At 53.6% G+C, this 20,783-nt stretch overlaps 1 protein-coding gene across 3 annotated transcripts in view; it reads left to right on the top strand.

Annotated features, from left to right (window-relative positions):
- The window catches only part of STX1A (syntaxin 1A), a 50,434-nt gene that overhangs the window by 12,981 nt on the left and 16,670 nt on the right, over nt 1-20,783 (top strand). For all 3 annotated transcript variants that reach the window (XR_006170763.1, XM_042829980.1, XM_042829979.1), the window contains exons 4-5: nt 15,447-15,521; nt 17,505-17,578. Coding sequence is in view for 2 of the 3 variants with exons in the window: in XM_042829980.1 (XP_042685914.1) it covers nt 15,447-15,521; nt 17,505-17,578 (149 nt within the window). In the remaining variant the exon portion in view is untranslated. The remainder of the gene's footprint in view (nt 1-15,446; nt 15,522-17,504; nt 17,579-20,783) is intronic.

The raw sequence follows: 20,783 nt of genomic DNA on the forward strand, positions 1-20,783 counted from the left end.
ATGGATGGATGGATGGATGGATGGATGGATGGATGGATGGATGGATGCACAGTGGCTGAGTTGTTCTCAGGGCATCTAACAGAGGAGAGGCTTTGCAGGAACAGTCCTGCCGGAGCCTGCCTTGTGGGTGGCCGTGCTCAGGCAGGCACAGGTACTGACCCTGGAGGGGTCAGGGCTCAGTGTGACACCTGCTGTGCCTGCCTGCGTGGTGCCAGTCTGCACTCGTGTCATCGCACTCCTCTCCTCCCTCCCCTGGTCTCTTCTGGCTGCACAGACTGTTCTTGGATCTGTGTGCCGCTGCCGCCTGTGCTTATTTTGGTGCCCTGTGGGTGGGCATCTGCCTCACTTTGCCATCGTGCCAGTGAGGTGGGGGGACGGCAGCACCTTCCCGCTGAGCAGCTCTGCGCCTGCTGCAGCTCCACCTGCAGGCGTGGGCACTGGGGCTGTGTGCCTGCACAGAGGGGCTGTTGCTGCTCCTCTGGGTCGAATAAATTCCTGCTAGATGTGTTCTTAAAATCCTTCCTGGTGAGCTGCTGCGTCTGCTGCCCCTCGTGGTGCTTGAAGCAGGCCATTAGCCTGTGGTGCTTGGGCTGGGCTGGTTCCCAGAAGAGGTGGCTTTGAATGTTAAGACACCTCTCGGAGAGGGATTAAATGATGTTTTGCTGGAGCTGTCGGGAGGGACTTCTGTGCCATTCATCTTCTCGGCACACAGCTTTCCTCCCCGCTTCCATGCCCGTGGTTCCTTGGTGCTGAGTTATATAAGAGATGCTGTTTGGTGAATGAGTTGCCTCTGGGAATATAAATCTTCAATCTGAAGTCATGTCTTTCAGCCTGTCAGCTCAGCCCCTCTCTGCAGGCTTCAGAAGACCCAACAGATATCTCAAACCTCGCAGTGGGTCCATTATTGCTCTGCAGCGAGGCAGAATTTCCTCTGGTGCAGCTCCCAGGTCTTTGCACAGCTTTGTGCTGCAAGAGGTGCGAGTTATCTGGGGAGAGGTCTCATGTTCCTAACAGAACATCTGATGGCAGAGAGCTATTCCAGGTAGTCGAGGAGGCAAATCGTAGCTGCTGGGCTGTGTGTGACATGTGCAAAGCTGTCTGCTGCTAAGAAGGCGATTTTGGGTCATCTCAATGCTCAGCGCTGGCCGTGCGCCTCTGAGGGGTCCGTGTGCTTTCACTGGCGGTAACCTTGCTGCTCGCCAGGTCCTTTGGCAGTGTGTTACAGCTGGCAGCCTGCTCTCCAAGCAATGGGGCAGAGCACAGGCCCAGCCCAGCGTTGTGCCACGCCGTGAGCGCCCGCCATGTGCTGAGGATGGGCAGGGCTGTGCCCAGGGCTGCTCCTGGCTCGCTGCATCACGCCTCTGTCTCACACCGAGATGCTTTCCATCACCTTTTGTGCATTCCTGTGTTTCTCCAACTCCAGCTTGAAGTAGTTTTGTTTCTTGTCCCAGTAATTCCTGTTGAAGGGCCACTCCAGGACTTAATCTCCAGTGGTCAGGATGCATCTTCTCATTTCCAGCCCGAGTCTATTTATGATCAATTTAAATACCGACGTCATTGCAAGAACAAATATATTTAGCTTAAATAGCTCTTTGCCCTTCTGGCTTCATCCTGTCGGTTCCATGCAGCAGTCTGTTCATTCTGGGAGGACTTTACACAATCTCTGCCCTTTCCCATCCCCTGCCTCCTGCCCCCCCCAATGGCTGGGGGCTGCTCTTGCCCCGTGGAGCTGTTTGCCGTAGCAGAGCTGTATCCCTCTTTTACCTGGATGTCCGTGCGCTCAGCCCTCAGCTCCTGCAGCTTTTGTGGTGTGCCAGTTTCCCCTTTCCCCATGCAGCTGTGCTTTGCTTCTGTCCCAGTGGTGTGCCATGTGCTGGACCAGCTCAGATTCTCCTTCAGCATGCAGCCCCTTGCATGCCCAGGTTTGTGGTCTCCGTTTTCTGCTCCATCATCCTGAGTGCTGCTGGGTGATCTGCCACACTGAGTGAACGCAGAGTAAATAGCAATTAACTGCAGTCTGATTCATTGGCAACATAAAAAAAAGAAACAAAAACAACAACAACAAAAAACAAACAACCAACAAACCAAAACCAATTGTCTGCTCTGTGATTATTTTGGGCTTAATTTAGACCAAACAGTGGTCCTTTTGGAAGATGTGTGTGTGGCCTTTGCAGAGCTGCCCCTGGGTGGGTCTGCATCCCACAGCGTGCCGTGCCGTGGGTTAGGATGGGATGGGATGGCAGCAGGTGATCCCTCCAGCAGACAGCATCCAGACGCAGCAGCACACGCTCCACAGCTGTACCTCGGCTTTCTCTCACTAAATCTCCTTTGTCTTGGTGTTGACAGACAGGGATAATCCGTTATTTGCCAAAATGAGTTTAGTGAGGCTGAGATGAGCAAGCTGTAAATCCTGTTACCGGGGATTACGTGGGCACTGCTGCACATTGCAGGGCTGGGGGCCCTGAGCTTTCCAGGCACGCCGAGAGCAGGAATGCAGGCTGTGGCCACGGCTGGGACAGCAGGATGGGGCTGGGGACCCTGCGGTCACCCACAGCCTGCAGGGGGTTACTAGAACTGGCTTTGCAGAGCTGTAACTGTGTGCATCCTGGACTGTGGGACGATGGATTGGAAACAGCTGGTGGGGATTTACTGATGAAAACCCATCTGGGATGGGGTGGCTGGAGAAATAGCTGCTGTGTTTCAGATGAGAAGGAGTTGTGGATTGAAGTGGAAATTTCAGGCAAGTGGTGTAGGAGGGAGCGGGGGGATGGAGAAGGACATCGGAGTGCTGAAGGGGTTGGGAAGCGTGGAGAAACCCTAGGAATTCTCACATCGCCATTTAGAGCAATTTTCTTCTGATGCACCGGCAGCAAGAAAGGTTCCATCCCTTGCAGTAACTGGGAGAAGCGCTCCGTTTCTGTGCATGGCGTGGGGGAAAGCCGGGTGACGCGTCGGTGGGAGCCCAACCTGAGCCGTTCGGTGATCCGGCAGCTCCCAGGCAGTGCAAGGAGGCTCCCAGCTCCCCTCCCTCCGTGTGACGGCACGGACGGCGCAATCCATGCGGCGTCGGCCAGGAGCGGCTCCCGTTGCCCCGCGCTCCCCCCCGGCGCTCTGCCCCCGGGCCGCTCCTGACCGCGCTGCGGCTGCGCTGCGCCCGGACGTTCGTGCGGGGGGGCGGAGAGCGCGGGGCCGCGGGGCGATGCGAGTAGAACGCTGAGCACAGACAGAATGTGTGCTCTCGGCTTGTAGAGGAACGTTTGATTCGGTGCTCAGAAATCGTACGCAGAAGGGTGGCCTAAAACTACGGCGTGGTAAAGAAATAAATTATTTTTAGAGGAAGACTTGGAAAATAATCCTGTTTGTTTACCAGAAAGCTGCTAATACTGCGCTGAAGTGTATCTGCTTGAATTGCTGCAGTGTTGCGATGTTGTTCCAAATCTTTCAGCGCTCGGTTTTGGGAGAAAATATTCACGCAGAAAATACCTCACCGACCTCCCTCCCTCCCTCCTCCCCAGATGCCGTTCGTTTGTTGCCTTCCGTCGCCGCCCACCCGCAGCACGTCGCTCCCGCCTACGGTCCCAGCACGGCGCTGCTTTGCTCCCGCTGCTGCCGTAACTGCGGCCGGGGCGGCTGCTCTGCAGTCGCACGGCGGCACTCGGGAGCGCCGAGCACCGGGAGGGCGGATAATTGCCGCAGGGGAAGTTCTGCCTGCTCGCTGTTAGCTGGGAGCCCTGCGGAGCTGCGCTCTGGCAGCGACCAGCCCCGGTTTGCCTCACGCTGCCTCTGCTGAGCTCCGCAGTGCCGCTGGGCGCCCTGCCCGTGTCACAAGGCACGCGGGTGTCCACGCAGGTGCTCATCGACCTGAGCAGGGTGTGCAGGCTGCTAGGAGAGCGAGAGGGAGCGTCTCTCTCCTTCCTCTCTGCCCCGGCCTCGGAGCGGCGGTGGCTGCCCACAAAGACACTGCAGGTGGTTTTGCAATGTGTGTCCCTGGGCTCTGCCCCACTGCCTCTCTTTGCGCTGAGGGTGCTGGAAATCCAAGCTGCCGAGTTTGCTTAGAGTCGGCTTATTCTGTTGCAGCTCCTTGAAATCTGCTTCTGACCATGGAAGACAAAGAGGAGGTATGAGCAGGAGCTCGTTGCAGCTTCTCAGCACATAAATCACATGGTGAGAGCTGCAGGCGTGCCGTGCTGTGCAGCTGCAAAGTGCAGCAGGGGCATCGGCTGTCTGGGTGTTTGGGGTTCACCTAAAACTCCAGAGGGCTCAGGTAGGGGTGAGCTTTGTAAAAGCTCGACCTGCTTGGGATTAGCAGTGAGTTTGCAGCTTGCTCGCTAAGGTGCAGGCCTTGGTTAGCAGTCTCCCTTCGTTTGCCCTGGTGTGCCTTTAATTCCCAGCACGTGGCACGGCTCGGCAGCCCGTGTGCGCTGCGTTCTGCCCCGCCGCCTCCGGGTGCAGATCCCCTCACTGTCCCCTAGCCAGAGCTCTGCAGCGGTGTCATTTCGCATCAGTGGTGATGAAGCAGCTGCGCTGCAGGCTGTCCTGCCTGTGGGAGCATCTCCTGGGCCATGAGCTCAGCCCTGGGCCCGTGCCGGCTGGTGGCCGTGGGGCAGAGTCCCACCATGTAAGAAGCCAGTCCCCTCCTGCTGGTAAGCTCCCCTCGTGTACCTGCAGGCTGCCGTGAGGTTTCCCCTTGTGCTCATCCCTTTTCCTTCACCCAGGTCATAGTTTGCTTGGTTGTGTTTTCTGTTGTCTTGAGGGAGGTGCTTTGGCCTAACCCTATTGCCAACACTTGGACTTGTTGAGGTTTTTCATCCCAGTGCCCCAATCCTTCCCTCGGTGCCTGTGGGTACTGGATTACTGGGCTCTATGTCTGCTCACTCTCCTGAGCAGGCTTGTGGTGCTTCTGATTCAGTGGGGACTTAGGGTATGTCATTGGTTCTTATTCACAGAATCACACAATTAGAGGCTGAAAAAGACCTCTAAGATCATCCAGTCCAGCTGTCCACCTACTGGCCATATTGCCCGCTGAGCACATCGCTCAGTTCCACGAGGTGTTTCCTTGAACCCCTCTGTAGATGGTGATGCACCGCCTGCCTGGCAGCCTGTGCCCCAGTAGCGCTGGTTGCGTCACAAGAGATGGCAGTTGCATTTGGGATGGCAGCTGTTGGGGGGATGCAGAAACTGTCACTTATCCTGGATGTCATGGTGTGTAGGGCTTGGCTGTGGGGTCATTTGGGATCTTGTCTTCGAGCAGCTGCAGAAAGCTGGGCACGCTGTGGAGCTGCTGGGGGTGATGGCCAGGTGACATCCCACCTTTCTCACCTGTTTTCCATCTCTCTGCTCAGCTGGTGGATTTCTGCCAGAATGGAGCTTATAGCAGCTGTAATGATCACAATGGTGATCAGTAGCTGATCTGCTTCAGTCTCCCTTTGCTCCAACAGCTCCAAAAGGAGTGGTCTGGGCTCTGGACAAGCAGGTGGTGTAGCTGCAGGGAGTAGGGCTGAGCCCCATGTGGCAGCTATGTAATGCCCAGCGCACGTGGGCAGGGACCCCAAATCACAGCCCTGTGTGGGCTTGTGGGAAACAAAGGATGTGGAGGAACAAAGCCTCCTAAAAATGCCAGTCTGAATTCTGCATGTAATAATAAGCAAATGAAGCTGGATGGTGTGTGGAAAGGCTGCACTTGTGTGGGAGCAAGATGTTTCTGGACGTGAGTGCACAGAATGTGACAGACCCTGAACATCAGAGCAGTGCGGAGGGGCCGGGAGGTGTTGGGCACAGGGTTATCTGGGGACTTCTCATCCACCCAGGAAACCCGATATGTTGAGCTTCAGACTAAGCAGAAAGAGAATTCCTTTGGCAAAATAAAATGCAAATAGCAATGGATTGGAAAAGCAGCGGGGAATGCGCACAGCTGACAGATGCTGATGCGGTTACTTTATATGGGAAGCAAAGAGGGGATGAGCTGCATGGCTGCAGCAGAAACAGCAGGAAGGAGAGGATTTGGGGCTGCAGGTACGTGCTGAAAGCCGGCAGCTTGCTGCCCATTGTAGCTGGTAGCCCTGCAGCAAGTTGCACGTGTCTTGTGCCAGCATCCGTGCGCAGGGTCTGTAACAGCAGAGTCTACACATGCTACCTGAAATGTCAGCATCAATTTGCCAGTACGTTTGATTTAAAAAAAATAAAATAGCGTGCGTTTGCTAGGAAAATGGGGGAGAAAGTATTGTCATTTGAAGCAGGATGGCTGCAGCTGCACAGCGCTGGGATCTAAGGTGCACTGAGCAGAGCACAGAGTGTATGCCCCCCAAGCTCCCACCTCGGTGGCTGTGCTCCCCTAGAGCCCCCAGCTGTCCTGTCTGTCTGAGAGACTGGGGCTGCTGCAGAGAATTGCCTTCTGAAGGCAGGCAGCATCAATCTCGAGCTGTTCTGAACGTCGGCGTTGCCTGCTTTGAGCGTCTTGCAGTCTGGTGGTATTGTTAATGAGCTTCCAGGTCCCACAGAGGTGGAGCAGAACTGCATTTCCCTAATTGAGTTATCAGATTAGTAGCAAAAATGCAAATGAAAGAGCTGCTTTGGATACAAGGGAAAAGAGTCAAAACTAAGCCCCGTGGTGTGGTGGTTAATCAGCAAGGGAGGGTGAGGGAAGGAGATGCAGAGCAGCTGGGATGCGGCTGCTGATTTCAGGCCGGCTGTCCCCTGGCAGATCTTCCTTCTTAATTAGACGAAGCTGTAGATGATAGATGCATTTATTGAGTCATTTCGTGAGTGCACCCTGCTGGTAAAAAATCTCACAAAGGGTTAAACGTGATTAATCAGCACTGAGATACACAATTAGTCAACTGGTGTGGACTCCAGCAGGTCAGAACTTGGCTGCACATGGGGTGGATGCAGAGCTGAGGAACAGCTCAGGCACTGACTGCTTATTACTGCCTGCAGCTCCTCCTGAGCCACTGAGTTGTGCATCTCTAACACAAGGAGTGGTCCCTCCTTTGATGGCTCAGATGTCAGAAGAAGGAGGGCTGGCATTTCAAAGGGCACCTGGCTCTCAGTGTCCTCCTGTGCTGGAGAGCTGCTTGGTTTGTGCTGAGCTTGGAAGGAGCAGTGCCATCTCTGCTCCACTTCTTTGCATCCCACTCTGTTCTTTGATGGAAGACAACCTGGAAGCACGCCATGGTGGTTGGCAGCCTGAGGTCCTGGGGTCCTTCAACCTGAGCTGTCCTATGACTCTCATCTCCAGGTGTTTGGAGTCACCTGAGTGCCATGTTTGCTGTAGAAGCATAACCCGTGATGAGTTTTTGAAGAATGCAGTGTGTGACTCATGCATCCATCGCATGTTCAGCCCAAGTCGGAAATTAGGGCAGTTTTATGCAAGACATGTTAAAATGCTCTTAAAATGCTACAGCTATAAGGAGTGCCTTATTCTTGGCATCCATCTGGATTCTTGCAAAGGCTGTGCTTGGAGTGGGTAACAGCACCATGTGTGGATTCCGTATCTCACTGTGACCAAAAGGAATCCGGAGCTCCCAATCTGGGAGTTAATTCTGTGCCTTGAGAGTGCTGCGAGGGCTTAGAATAGCTTGGAATAGCTGGTACTGCTGCAGGAGGCAGCCGGGCAGGAAAACAACATGGAGAACACGAGCAGAACCTCATCTCCCTTATTTTCCTCTGGGCTTTAGGGACGTTCTGCTTAACTGTTTGCACATCCCACCATGTGTCTACAGTGAGCCCAGGTGGCAAATGCCACTCCATCTTCTCTTGCTGCATGAAGTTGCATTCAGCCCAAGTGAGCTCAGTGCGGCTCAGATGCTCCTGTTGGTGTGGGAGCAGTGGATTCACTGATATTCATTGCTGCTTGTTGAATGCTGATGGAAACCAACCGGTGGGTGTGAGCACAGAGAGGGGTGCGTGGTGTGTGCTGCAATGGGACACCAGCAGCGGATCTGCTCCGCTGGTGCAGGTTTTGATGGGCATAGCATGCAGGCTACTGTTCATCCATGGTGAAAATGCACAGCTAACTGTGGTGACTGTGCTGAAAAATACTGTTTGTAGCTGGGAATTTGCTCTATCAAGCAGAGTTACAGTGCTCGTTGCATTGGTTGTAATTTCCATGGAAATAAATAGGAGGCATTACTTTTGGAGCAACCTAAAAGGTGTTCCACTTCACTCGTTGTGGCTCAGGCAAGCCAGAAGGTTGGGCAGCCGTATTTAATTAGTTATTAAAACTTCGCATGCTCCTTATTATGTCTAGTAGGATGTGCAGTAATTAATGATAAGAGGAAGTCTGTTTGTCCCAGATACTGCGTGTGCCAGAAAGGGAGCTGCTCTATTGCTGGCACTTGTGTCTGTAATCACTGTGGAAAGGCAGAACCAACAGCAGCGGTTGCTGCTCCAAACAGTGTTGTGCTGGGAAACCTTTTGCCAAACATTGCTCAGGTTCACCCGTGCCAGGCTGGCTGTGCGTGGTGCTGTGGGGCCGGCGGCGCCGCTTCTGCTTTCGCTGCTGCAGCCTGGCTGAGTGCAGTGCTGCACAGCCCTGCTAAGTTCCTGGTGCTGGGGTGCGCCGGCAGCGTGGGGAGGTGAGGAGCAGTGAGACTGAGGTTGGCAAGGACGTGTGGAGGTCAGCGGCCCAACCTCCTGCTCACAGTGAGCCGCCCGGGGTCGTGTTTGAACATCTCCAGTAATAGAGTTGTGGCATTTCTGGGTCACCTCCCGGTAAAATACAGTTCTTTACAGAGCCACGGGGCGGCTGAGGTTGGCGGGGAGCTCTGCTCCACCTCAGAAGGCAGTGGGAGGTCAGAGCCAGGAGTGGGACCCGTCCATCATTCCTTCCTGATCTGATCCCCCAGCTGGGGCTGTGTTCCTGTTGCTGCAGGGTAATTAGCAGCGCTCTCCTCGTTTCCTCACCTTTGTTGCAAATGTTTTTATTCAAACCTGGTTTGGGAAGAAGGACCCATAGCTGAGCTACCTTGCCACATGCAGGTGTTTTTTCTCTTGCTTGGTGGTTCGGTTTTTAAGGGACTTTTATGCTTGCACACAAACGATGAGAGAGGTAGCATTGTTTGGCCAGGCGAGATGCTGGTGCTGAGGTGGGAAGGCTGGCAGGGCAGAGCCTGCTGCTGTGTGCAGCCATTAGCGAGGAATGAGCAGCGCTGTGAGTGGGGAAGGCAAATCTTGGCAAAGAGAAATGCAGAGCATGGAGTGGCAGCAGAGGGAGAGCTGCAGTGTGGGGAGAAGGAGAGGCTGGGGAAGCCGTAATTAAGGGAGACAGACTGCAGCTCCAGGAGGAGCCCAGCACAGCACTCAGTGCTGCTGGTGGTGTCTGTGGGTGTGAAGGAGCAGATGAGCCGTGCTGGGGAGGAGGCACAAGCTGAGTTAACGAAAACATTAACTATGCAGAAGCTGAGGAGGTCAGATGAGCGCTGGTAGCTGCACCTGCATCCATCCAGTTTGCCCCGTCATTTCGCACAGACCAAATGTGTCCTCAGACAATTGGGGTTTTTTCCCTTCCTGCCACCGTTCCCAGAACGAACTCTTATTTCAGGCAGAGTTACCGCTCCCTTCTCTGAGCAAGGAGGGGTCAGGTTTGGAGCTGTGGGTTTACTGTGGAGCTGCTGCGTTGCTGCACAGGATTGTGGTCTTTGTGGCCCTTTCGCTTTTGGGGTTCCCCATTCTCCTCTCCCTGGTGCTCCTTGGGCAGCAGGGCTGCGGCCCTCACTTTGCTGGGGGCAAGCACGTGTTCCATTAACATTACTTCAGCTCCACTGGAGGTGAAAACCCTCTGCCCCCCCCGAGGATGACTGCTGGCCATGTCCCCTCTTGGAGGCTCTCAGAGGTGGCAATGGTGACATTGTGTCAGAGCCGGGAAGCACAGAGCAGGGCTGTGGTCTGACGAATTACTGAGCACCAGGGAGGCAGGGGCTGGTGACACGGCGGTGACGCTGGCAGTGACACAGCATGGGGAGGAGTGGGGCGAGCGTGCCGGGCAGCACGTCTCTGTGCTGGGGAGGAGGGAGGGCTGGCAGTGCTGAGCTGCTGGGCAGCAGGGGGACCAGGGGGAGGTGGTGGTCACCGTGCAGCCTTCATGCTGGGAGCTGCAGGGTGGGAAGAACAGAGAGAAGAGCAGGGATGGACGTAACCTCACTGTGCTGCTGCCGCCCCTCCTCGCTCAGCGCTCAGCTTCTGTGGCGTGGGTGACTCCAAATGAGGAAGGAATCCAGTGCCTGGAGCTGGGGAGAGCTGGCTGTACTGCGGTGTGTCCCAGGCACGGCAGGCAGTGTGGAGTCCTGCAGCCCAGCACTGTCCTCACGGCACATCCCAGCAGAAAGGTGCTGCAGTCAGTCCCGAGCCCTGTGAGGTGCAGCCTTTTCCCCATTCTGCCATTTCCCATTGCTTTCTTACTGCCATTTAGTGATGCTCAGTGTCCGGGTCTGCTCCTGGAGTATCCTGACAAATAGTGCCTGTTTCTCTCCGCTGATTAAATGCGTTATGATTGTTGCTCGTGTGCTGCTGCCTATTGAAGCATACCACTGCGCAGTGCAGCCTGTGTTCCCATGTGTCCAGTGCTGCCAGAGCCATGTCTTGTCCCCAGCCTCGTGCCCTTGGGAGGGGGATGGGGCACAGCTCCCTGGACTTGTCTGGCCGTAGCATGCTCAAAGCTGTGTGCTGTGAGACCCAGCAGAGCAGCAGGTCGCAGCAGCTGCTGGGTCTGGCCAGGTATGGCACCAGCAGGTCTTGTGCAAGTGGCAGCGGTCAGATGGGCACCGTGTGTCTGTGCAGCTGCTGTTCAGAATGGGGGGAGCAGTGGCAGAGGATCTGCAGCCCTGCTGAGTGGCCATGACCCCTTGTCTGTGCCAGGGCTGTGGGCGAGTGTTCAGAAATACAAAGCAGGCCACTTTTTTTCTGAGAATAATGGCTGGATTGGTCAGAAGAGATGTCTGAGCTCTGCAGCAGGTGCCTTTTGGTACTGCATTTCATATCTGCTTCTATAAGAGAGTCACAGGCTCTTGAAGAGCTCTCCTGCAGCTGAAGCTCCGGGTGCTCAAACTTGCTCAAGTAGTTTTTTCCCACCAGCACCAGGAGAAGGTTTTTCCAGTGATAGGTGGCATTTGCTCTTTCTCATGGGGAGCCACCAGCAGGATGAAATGCCGTGGGTTCAGTGCAGGTGGTCACGACTCGATGATTTACATCACGCACACAGGGAATAAATTTGAAGCACGCTGCAGGTCCTCCGCACATTCTTTTCTTACTGCTTTTCAGTAACTCCTACTTGGGGAGATTTTCTTACTGCTGTCTCTGCTTATCCCTGCCTGGCTGAGGAGGAGGAGAATGCATTCTCCTGGTGCTGCAGGGGCACAGAGCAGTGAAGCAGCCTGAAGGATGGCTGGCCTGCCTGAAGTGCCCTGCAGCGGGAGCAGATAATGATCAGCGGTTCCAGCACATTAATCAATGACAATGGTAGAACAATGCAGAAGGGATGGAAATGTAAAGGAAATGCCTTTTTTGAGTGCTTGGGAAAAGTGATTTACTTTATGATGATTGAATTCTTGCATTGCAAGAAGAGTTTGGATGGTTCTTAAGCAGCAGACCCCCAAAATAGACCACACTGGATCCAGTCTACCTGGAGGCATCAATAGGGAAGCTTGCAAAGAGCTGAGTAAGGCGGTTTGTCTGCCCTTAGTGTTGATTTCCACTAAGATTCCAAATACCAGAGAGGCTTTGGGAGCTCAGAAGGTGGCACAGCATCCACTTGCGGAAAAAGAAGGGGAAGGAGCTGAGTTCTTATTGACTGATTAACTTGACATTGCTTCTGGGCAGAATAATGGACTCCTTGAAGTGGAATTCGATCAATAGAGAATTAAGGGAGGATAATACAATTCGTGCAGTTCCGCAAGGCGTTGGTAAGTGGGTCTGATCAGCTCCACACGGTGCTGAGTGCCCTGCAGGCAGGGCGGAGCTTGCAGCCTCCCACTGGGAGGACTTGGGCTTGTGGGATGTCATGTTCGCAGCCCATGGGAGCAGCCAGTCAGAGCTGTTGGTTGTCCCAAATCTTGCAGTTTTCGTTGGGTGCCCCGCGAGGAGGCGGCTCCTGCGTGGGCTGGGATGAGTGGATGCCAGCTGCCCACAGCTTGGCTGCTTTAAGCCATGCTTTAGGAGGGTCTCACTGCTAGGAAAGCAGAACTAAGCTCTCTGGTTTGCACTGTAACTCGGGATGTGTAATTGTTGCTTTTGCCTTTGAGTAATTGGAAAGAAAATCAAATCCCGCCACTTCCTCCCAGAAGGAGGAAAGGCACCAAGGCACCGGGCTGTCTGTCAGTCTCCTCCACCTTTCGCCCAAGTTGGTCATAAAATCAAATTGCTTCTTGCATGCAAAGTTCAGCCCCATTGTTGGGTGCTGCTGGGATGTAACCAGCAGGCAGGCAACAGCTGCTGGCGGAGCTGATGGACGGTGCTCAGGCTGCAGGCTCTGCCCAGCACCAGCTGCACTTCATCCAGAGCTCTCACTGCAGGACAGGACGGGCGGTGGTCAGAGTGATACCTTCAGCCCCAGGGGATCTGTAAGAGCTTTCCTGCGCACATCATCTCTCTTCTGCTCCCACGTAGAGGCGTTGGGACATTTTGCGCTGACATCGAATCGTGGCAGTGATGACATGATGGCAGTTGCCTGTCACAGTGGGATGGGAAGTCTGCTGCCTGCTGATGTTGAGTGTCAGCGCCCAGGCCAGGCTGTAGCAGCAGCCCACATGGGAGTGTTCAGTGGGTTGTTTCATCCCCTCCCCTGTCAAATAGGGGGTACTTCCAGGAGCTCAGGAATCGGCAAGGAAGCGGAATAGGAGGGAATATATTTCCCCGCTGCCAGGGAGCCATGCATTGCTGGAGCTCCCATTGCCAGCCTGGGCTGGGTGGCAGGAGGCGGATGCCCTCTGCAGATCAGTGCCTGGCTTGCTGTCAGACCCTGGTTTTATAGGTCTTGTTGCCCTACTGTTTTTTAATGTTTTGAGAAACATTAAAGTTAAAATAAAACTTAAAATAAGTCTTGTTACTTGTGTACATTAACTATATCTTTTATGAAGGCTGCTTCGAAAGTAATGCCTCCCATTTTATGGTGTCAGCCCACAATGTCAGATGTTGGCGGCACAGCAGTAGGGGTTGAACCTGCTCACCAGTGCCCCATTTTGTGCTGCTGCTGTGTGACAGCTGGCAGCAGACGGGCAGTCTGACAGAACGGTGTCTGACACAGAAGGGTGGATGGAGCAAAGTGTGTCATTGAACTTCTCCACGCAGAATGAATGTCTCCAGTGACATTCATTGATGCTCATTGCGTGCTGATGGAGACCAACCAGCACATGTGAGCACAGTGAAGGATGGGTGGTGCATATCAGCAGTGGGTCAGCTCCACTGGTGCAGCTTTGTGCCAGCACAGCTTGCAGGCTCTTGCTCCTTGCTGGTGAAAATACATAGCTAATGGTGGTGACTGTTGAAAAATAGTGTTTTGTAGCTGAGAATTTTCTCTATCAAATAGTGTTATTGCACTCATTTTATCGGTTGTAGTTTCCATGGAAATAAATGGGAGGCATTACTTTTGGAGCATCCTGCATATACAGGTTCCTCTTCACTATTTGCAGCCCAGGAAGCCAAAAGGTTGGGCATCTGTTCCCTATCCTTTCAGCATCTATCATCACCTTTGCAATGGCAGTTTTTCCCACCTGCAGTTGGGATGACCCACATCCCACTTTGCTCCGTCTCTGCTTGTGATGCCCCTCCACACCTCCCAGCAGCATCTCCCTCCTGCTCTCTCCCCATTCCCACTGTGCAGCCGGATGTGGCCGTGGAGTCCTCTTTGCTTTCCTGCTTCCATGTGAACAGACACAGCTCCCAGCTCTCCTCATGTTCATGGCAGCCTGGCTGAAGGTACTTGCAGATGCTCCTTTCCTCGTCTTCCCAGCCCCTCTGAAGCTCCTAGCACTGAGTTGAAATGTGTACAAGTGTCAGTAGGATGTGACCTTCCCCCAGCACATCGTCATGGTTTTCTAATTCTGCCTGTGGCTGCCGGCTGGAAGCATACAGCATTGCAGCTACAACAGCCATCGAAATGACTCAGTTAATGTGCCTAGAGACTATTCAGCAGAGTTCTATTCAGTGAAGTAAGTCCTGATCTCATCAAAATCAAGAAGGAGTGTTAGGATGGCAGCATTGCTGAGAAGTCGCATTGGAATGGCGGGTGGTTTGTGCTGTATTGGGATGCGGATTGCTGTGTTGTGCAGCTGGGCATAGAAGCCAGAGCTGGCTGCCATTGAGCCATCTGAGCTCCCCGTGCCGTGCTGATGCTCTGATGGGCGGCAGGCCTGGCCTCTGCCACCGGCACCTTGGTTCCTGGGAATGCAGATGGAGGGGCGCCGCTCTGATCGGGTTTGCCAAGCACTGGTGGTGGTGTGGAGGTGCTGCAGTGCAGGGAGAAGTCCTGCAAGGTATCTAGAGATGTTCTAATGATGGCACTGTTGTTAGTGGTGAGCTTGGAGCCTTACTGCCTAACTTTGTTGCTTGCACGTGGGAAAGAGGATAGATAGCCGTGTGCCAAACCTTGTCTGTGAGTCAGGGCTCGCAGCTGATTTACTGCTCTGAAGTGTGTCGTACACTTTGGTTTCCTTCTCTCTGTAGCCAAGTCAATACCCCTGGCAGCCCAGGAGGATCACTGCTAGGAAGCTTTTACAATCCTTGGGAGAAGGCGTTGGTGACGGCGGGGACTCACTGCGGGGCTCTGGGCGCTCAGCAGGGCTCTGCTCCCAGCAGGAGCCCGCAGCTGCTGGTACTGTGCTCTGGGTCTGCATGTGAGCACATAGGGATGTGAAGGAATACAAGGAGGAAGGAACTTGCTTGCCTGTTTTTGTTTGCACCTCCTGTGCCCCTGCACGCTGCAGTGTGAGGGCTGCGTTACACAGCCCTGCTACTGTGCTCCCCAGAGCCATTTCTGAGGTATGGGACATGGGACTGGGGGTGTTCTCTGGCCTTGTGCTGCTGCAGCCTCTATGTTTTTTGCCAAAAGCAGTGAGTGTGCACAAAGTGGCTGCTAATTGGATGGTGTCAGAGGTGCTGTGGCCACGTGGCAAGAGGAGCCAGGGCACAGCTGGGCTGAGTCCTAGTGCTCAGCACGGGGGGAGCAAGCTGAGGAGCAGCAGGCCGTCCGCCGTGGAGATGTGTCCTGAAGAAGGCTGCCCAGCCAGGCAGGGCTGTAGGGAAGTCAGCCCGCACTGCAGCACTTGATGTGCAGAAGGGCTTTGATGTACAGCAGTCGTTTTCTCTCCTCTGTGGGAAGCAGCGCTGCCAGCTGTGTGTTTGTCTTTCAGCAGGAAGGGGCAGTGCTGCCTGCTTCTGCCCCACACACTGTGGGGACGGGTGAGCAGATCTGAGCAGTATCCACAGCACACCCATATTTGCTCTTTCTTTCTCCGCAGAAACAAAGGAGGAGCTGGAAGAGCTCATGTCAGACATCAAAAAGACAGCGAACAAAGTGCGCTCCAAGCTAAAGAGTGAGTACACACCGGTGCTGCTGCTGCAAGGCGCTGGGGGGGTCTGGTGATGTCCCTGAGGCCAGCACTTCTCTCTGATCCCTGTTGTGCTGTGGCAGTCACTTTCCCCAGTTCTGGTGTGAGCCCATCACAGAATGGCCCAGGTTGGAAGAGATCTCAAGGATCATGAAGCTCCAACCCCTCCACCACAGGCAGGGCCACCAATCTCCACATTTAACACCGGACCGGGCTGCCCAGAGCCCCATCCCACCTGGTCTTGAATGCCTCCAGGGACAGCCCAGCAGAGGCAGCCCTGAACCCCCTGGCCTTGGGCACCTGCTGTGCTGGGCAGTGACCGGGCAGAGCACAGTCTCACCTGGAATATCGGATGTGCTCTCAGTTTTCTCCTGCTATCCAAGTGATTTTTCCACCTCCATTTCTCTCAGCACCTTCAGGTGGGTCCCATTCGGCCCCACAGATGTGCTGCAGCCCAGGTTAGAGCAGCAGCTTGCTCACTCTTTCCTCCTGAATCGTGGGCATTTACTTTGCTCCCACCCCTGTGTTCCAGCTCAAGGTCTCAGTACCCTGAGGATAAGCAGTCTGTTAAAGACAGAAGTAGAGAGGGGTTTGAGAATCTCAGACTTTTCCTCATCCTGATAATGCTCCCTGCTGCATCCAATTAAGGATAGACATTCTCCTTGTCCTCCTCTTGCTGTTACAATATTCGTAGAAACATTTTTTATTATCTATAACAACACTGACCAGATGAAGTTCTTGCTGCACTTCTGCCTTTCTGCTTTTCCCTCTGCATACCCTGTGCACATCCTTGCACTCTTCCCAGGTTGCCTGACCCTTCTTCCAAAGGTCATAAACTCTCTTTTTCTCCTGGAGTCTCAACAATTGTTCCCTGTTCCAGGCCAGTCTTCTTCCCCGCTGGCCCATCTGAAGGCACACAGGCACCTGTGCCGTTACGATTTCCTCCTTGAACGATGTCTGGCTTTGCTGGGCCCCTCTGCCCTTCATGGCTGACTCCCATGGGATTCTCCCAGCCAACATTCTAAGCAGGTCAGCTTTGCTGACCCTCCTGACTTCACCAAGTGCAGAGAGCTCCAACATTTCATGGTCATTCTGTCCAGGACAGCTTCCAGGCACCACATGCAGTGGTGACGCCCGACCTCACAGCCAGCACTGGGAGAACAGCTAAGTGTGGATTCTTCCTCTTGTGAATGTGTAACCAACTATACAAATCACAGGTTTTCAGGCTTCTGTGCAAAAAAAAAGTCCTTTCCCAGACCTGTTGCGTTTTGTGGGTTTGTTTGTTTGTTTTTAAAGGAGCCCAAAGAATGGCAGGGCAGGCTGTGGTTCCCCTTCCACAAAAGACACATCAGTGCAGTGTCTCCCTGTCGGTCCTTGTGCCTTGTCCCACTCCACCTTGTGGCCGGTGCGATCATTGGAAGGGAACGGTCAGGAATGATCAGAAACACCATCTGCTCACAGCGGATCGACTCCTTTAGGAGAGAGATTGCTCATGCAGTGGCTAATTCTGATTACTGGCTTCTTGGGAAAATGTGACTTTATTAATTATTGTAAATGTACAGTGTTTGCCAATACCGTTCCTTGGGAACAGGGAACGACTGATGACAAATGCTGAAGAAGGCCGACTGCTGATGAAATGGCAGGGAAATGCTGGCAGGAGCTTTCTTCCACGGTTTTTAGCAAAATGAAAAGGACAACCCAGTGCGGTGCTGCCGGGCCAGCCCTGTGCAGCTGCCATTCCTAGGGTCCCAGGAGAAGTCTCAAGCTTTGATGTTTTGCAGGGTGTTTCAGCTCTGGGTTCCCTCCTCTGTGGGCAGGCAGCCAGCCTGTGCTCCTTTTTGTTTGGATACGGGAAAGCTCCGAGATCAGAGCCAAGCATTGCATCCATTTCTAAAGTCTCTTTGGCAAACAATCTCTTTTTCTTCTCTGACCAGCCTGAAATAATCCGTGTTTTTCTACCCTGACCAGGTATTGAGCAGAGTATCGAACAAGAGGAAGGACTGAACAGGTCATCTGCCGACCTGAGGATAAGGAAAACTCAGGTGAGTCTCTGCCCTGGCCAGTGTTCTCATGGCTTTTTGGGGGAATGGGGCAAAGTTGTTCCATAAGAAATGAGTGTGTTATGTGACATTAACAAGCTAAATTGGGTTTTGTTAATGAGACTCAGGTGTTAAGGCTGTACCTTTTCCTCCAGGCATGGCCCATGGCTGCTCAGTTTTGACAGATGTGTGCTGCTCTCATTTCTGGTCTTGTCAAGGGAGATAGAGCGTGTTGGCTTTATGAGAGATGGGGGCTGAGGGACATGGGGTTCTGTGGGTCCAGCAACACACACTGGTAACCGGGAGTCACTGATCCTGCTTTGAGCTTGATGTTGGGCTGCATGACCTAGTGAAGTCCCTTCTTGGGCTGAAATATCGTATAATTCTGAGTACATCCCCTCCCACCACCTCAGAAAGAAATAGTGTCAAGAAGTGTCATGTACCTCAACTTCAGTGCTCCTTTTTGCACTGTCTCCCACAACATCCTTATAATGAAGCTCAGGAAGTGTGGAGGTGTTCCAGAGCCATGGAGATGTGGCACTGAGGGACGTGTTCAGTGGGCATGGTGGGAACTAGATGATCACAGAATCACAGAATGGCCTGGGTCGGAAGGGACCTCAAGGATCATGAAGCTCCAACCCCCTGCCACACGCAGGGCCACCAACCTCCCCATTTCATACCAGCCCAGGCTGCCCAGGGCCCCATCCAGCCTGGCCTTGGACACCTCCAGGGATGGACGGGGCATCCACAGCCTCTCTGGGCAGCTCACCACTCTCTCTGTAAAGAACTTCCCCCTGAAATCTAAATTTCCCCTCCCTCAACTTCAAACCATTTCCCCTTGTCCTGCTGTTATCTCCCCTTTCAAAGAGTTGACTCCCCTCCTGTTTGCAGGCTCCCTTTAGGTACTGCAGGCTGCAATGAGGTCACCCCACAGCCTTCTTTTCTCCAGGCTGAACACCTTAATGATTCTGTGGTTCTGTGATTTACTGCCTCACAGCTTAGTGATGCTGCACCGTCTCTGTTGTGGGTTGGCCAATCTACCAGTGGGCCTTCAACGAGAACACACCTTGCAGAATGGGGCCATTGCTCTGGCAGTGCTTCTTTGGCCTTTGCTTCTCCTTTTCTTCAGGGCAGGCTCTGGTGCTTTGTCCTCAGTGAACGTACTGGCAGATGTGAACAAAAACAAGGCATCTCAGAGCAGACAAATGAGGCCTTGTTCTGCAGCAAAGGTCTTGTTTTAGCATGCCATTAAACTGATAATGCAAATAGCAGCTGCCAGCATTGTTCTTCAGTGCCCATGAGTGGGGGGATGCAGGCAACTTCACTCTCATGGGGGTTTTTCCCACAGCTGTAGCTCACCAGGAATCTTATTGTCTCAAAACACTTTGCAGGGAAGCCAGAGGAATTTGACTGTTTTTATTCCTTTTCAGCACGGAAAGCCTTTTGCACAGTCTGCTCCCCTGTGCTGCAGTCAGACCCTAATCAATACCCCAGTAAATCTCTGCAGAGGCTGCTGCCAGCACGGCGTTCTGCATGATCCAAACCCCACAGGTGGAGGGAGGCTGAGCTCGAGGCGGTGGGCAAGCAATGCTGTGCAGAATGAATGCAAGAGAAATGCTTCAGATGTGTCTCAGGAGCAAGCAGGAATGCCAAGTGCTGGGCCGTGCTTTTAGCAGGACACAGCAAAGCTGAAGCAAAGCACAGTGCAGAGTGTGCAGCAAAGCAGGATGGCAGCAAGCCCCTCTGTGTGTCCTCTCTTCTCTCCTGCTTGTAGGAGTCGTGGCACAGCTCTGCTGAGGCTGCAGAGTCCTAGGGACCATCCCCAGAGGTCATTTTCAGGCAAAGGAACAGCAGCAGAGCTAGGACCTCTGAGCTGCCATCTCTCTTCATTCCTTAGTAGGGACAGAGGAAATTTGGGCCACCTCTTACCTCTTCTTGCTCTTCTGAGTCCTGGTGCTTGGGCTTGGCCATCCAGCAACAAGCCAAAAGCCCAAGTGGAAGTCTGACACATGGATGAGGTCCTGACAGAGGGATCACAGTGTGTTCAGTGGGAGGGGACCACAGCCTCTGCCTCAGAGCTGTGCCATGCCAGGCTGCTCATGGCCTTGTTGGTCTGCATTCTCACTGTCTGTGAGTATGGACACATTATGGACACCAGGTTCGTGGCTCCTCTGGGCCCTGGTCCAGTGCTTGATCATCTTTGTAGTGATTTCCACCCCTCCACTCCCCGCTGCCCCTAATCCCTGTCGGATTTCCTATTGGAAATTTCCAATTGCCAGTATCCCAGCTTGGTCCACCACCTGTTGTCCCACTGCTCTGCACCTCCAGAATGAATCTGGCTCTGGCTTCTCACCTCCCATTAGGTTGCTGTAGTCAGCAATAAGATCCCTTCAGCTGTGTCCCTCCAGGTAATCATACTTGCCTCTCTCAGCCTGTCCTCATTCATCCCCTGCTCCGGCCCAGACCATCTTGGTCACCTCAAAATCTGTTTGGACTTAGTATCGCTGTTCACAGCCCTTTTTGCCTAGTGTTTTTTCCCTCTGCGTTATCCAGCCTGCATCTCATCAAAGGCCTGAAACTCAGGGTGTGCACACTGTTCCCTGACCTTCCCTCGTCTGCACAGCCGCTCATACCTTTGGAGAAGACAATCAGACTGGTACAGCATGATTCACCTCTGGAATATTCAAGCTGGCCATTTCCAATTTTGTTTACACTAAGGGCAGTGAGGCACTGCACAGGTTGCCCAGAGAGGCGATGCTGCCCCATCCCTGCAGACAGCCAAGGTCAGGCTGAAGGGTCTTTGAGCACTGATGGAGCTGTGGGTGTCCCTGTGCACTGCAGGGAGTGGGACCTGATGGCCTTTAGGGGTCCTTCCAACTCTAACTGTTCTGTGATGATTCTATGATGGTTCTGTATCCAGCGACTTTGGCAGTGACTCAAGGATGCTGAGCAGGCGTGGGTTCCCACGTCCTCCTCCTGAAAGATTGGTGTCAAGTTTGCCTTTTGTCAGTCCTCTGGGTAACTTGCGATCACCTCTGTCTGCAGAAGATTCTATAGAGGCAATTTGCAGTGAATTGGTTTCAGCTCCACGCTCAGATGCATCCTGTCTGGTCCTATGCGTTTGCTTATCACCAGCTGTATTGAGTGCTGCCAGAGTTCACATCACTGTCTGTGTGGCCAGGCTCACCTTCACTTGGCTGTGTCGTCT

The sequence above is a fragment of the Centrocercus urophasianus genome, unplaced genomic scaffold (assembly GCF_019232065.1).
Source record: "Centrocercus urophasianus isolate 14NV4802_14NV808 unplaced genomic scaffold, USGS_Curo_1.0 seq_33, whole genome shotgun sequence".
Classification (NCBI taxonomy): Eukaryota; Metazoa; Chordata; class Aves; order Galliformes; family Phasianidae; genus Centrocercus; species Centrocercus urophasianus.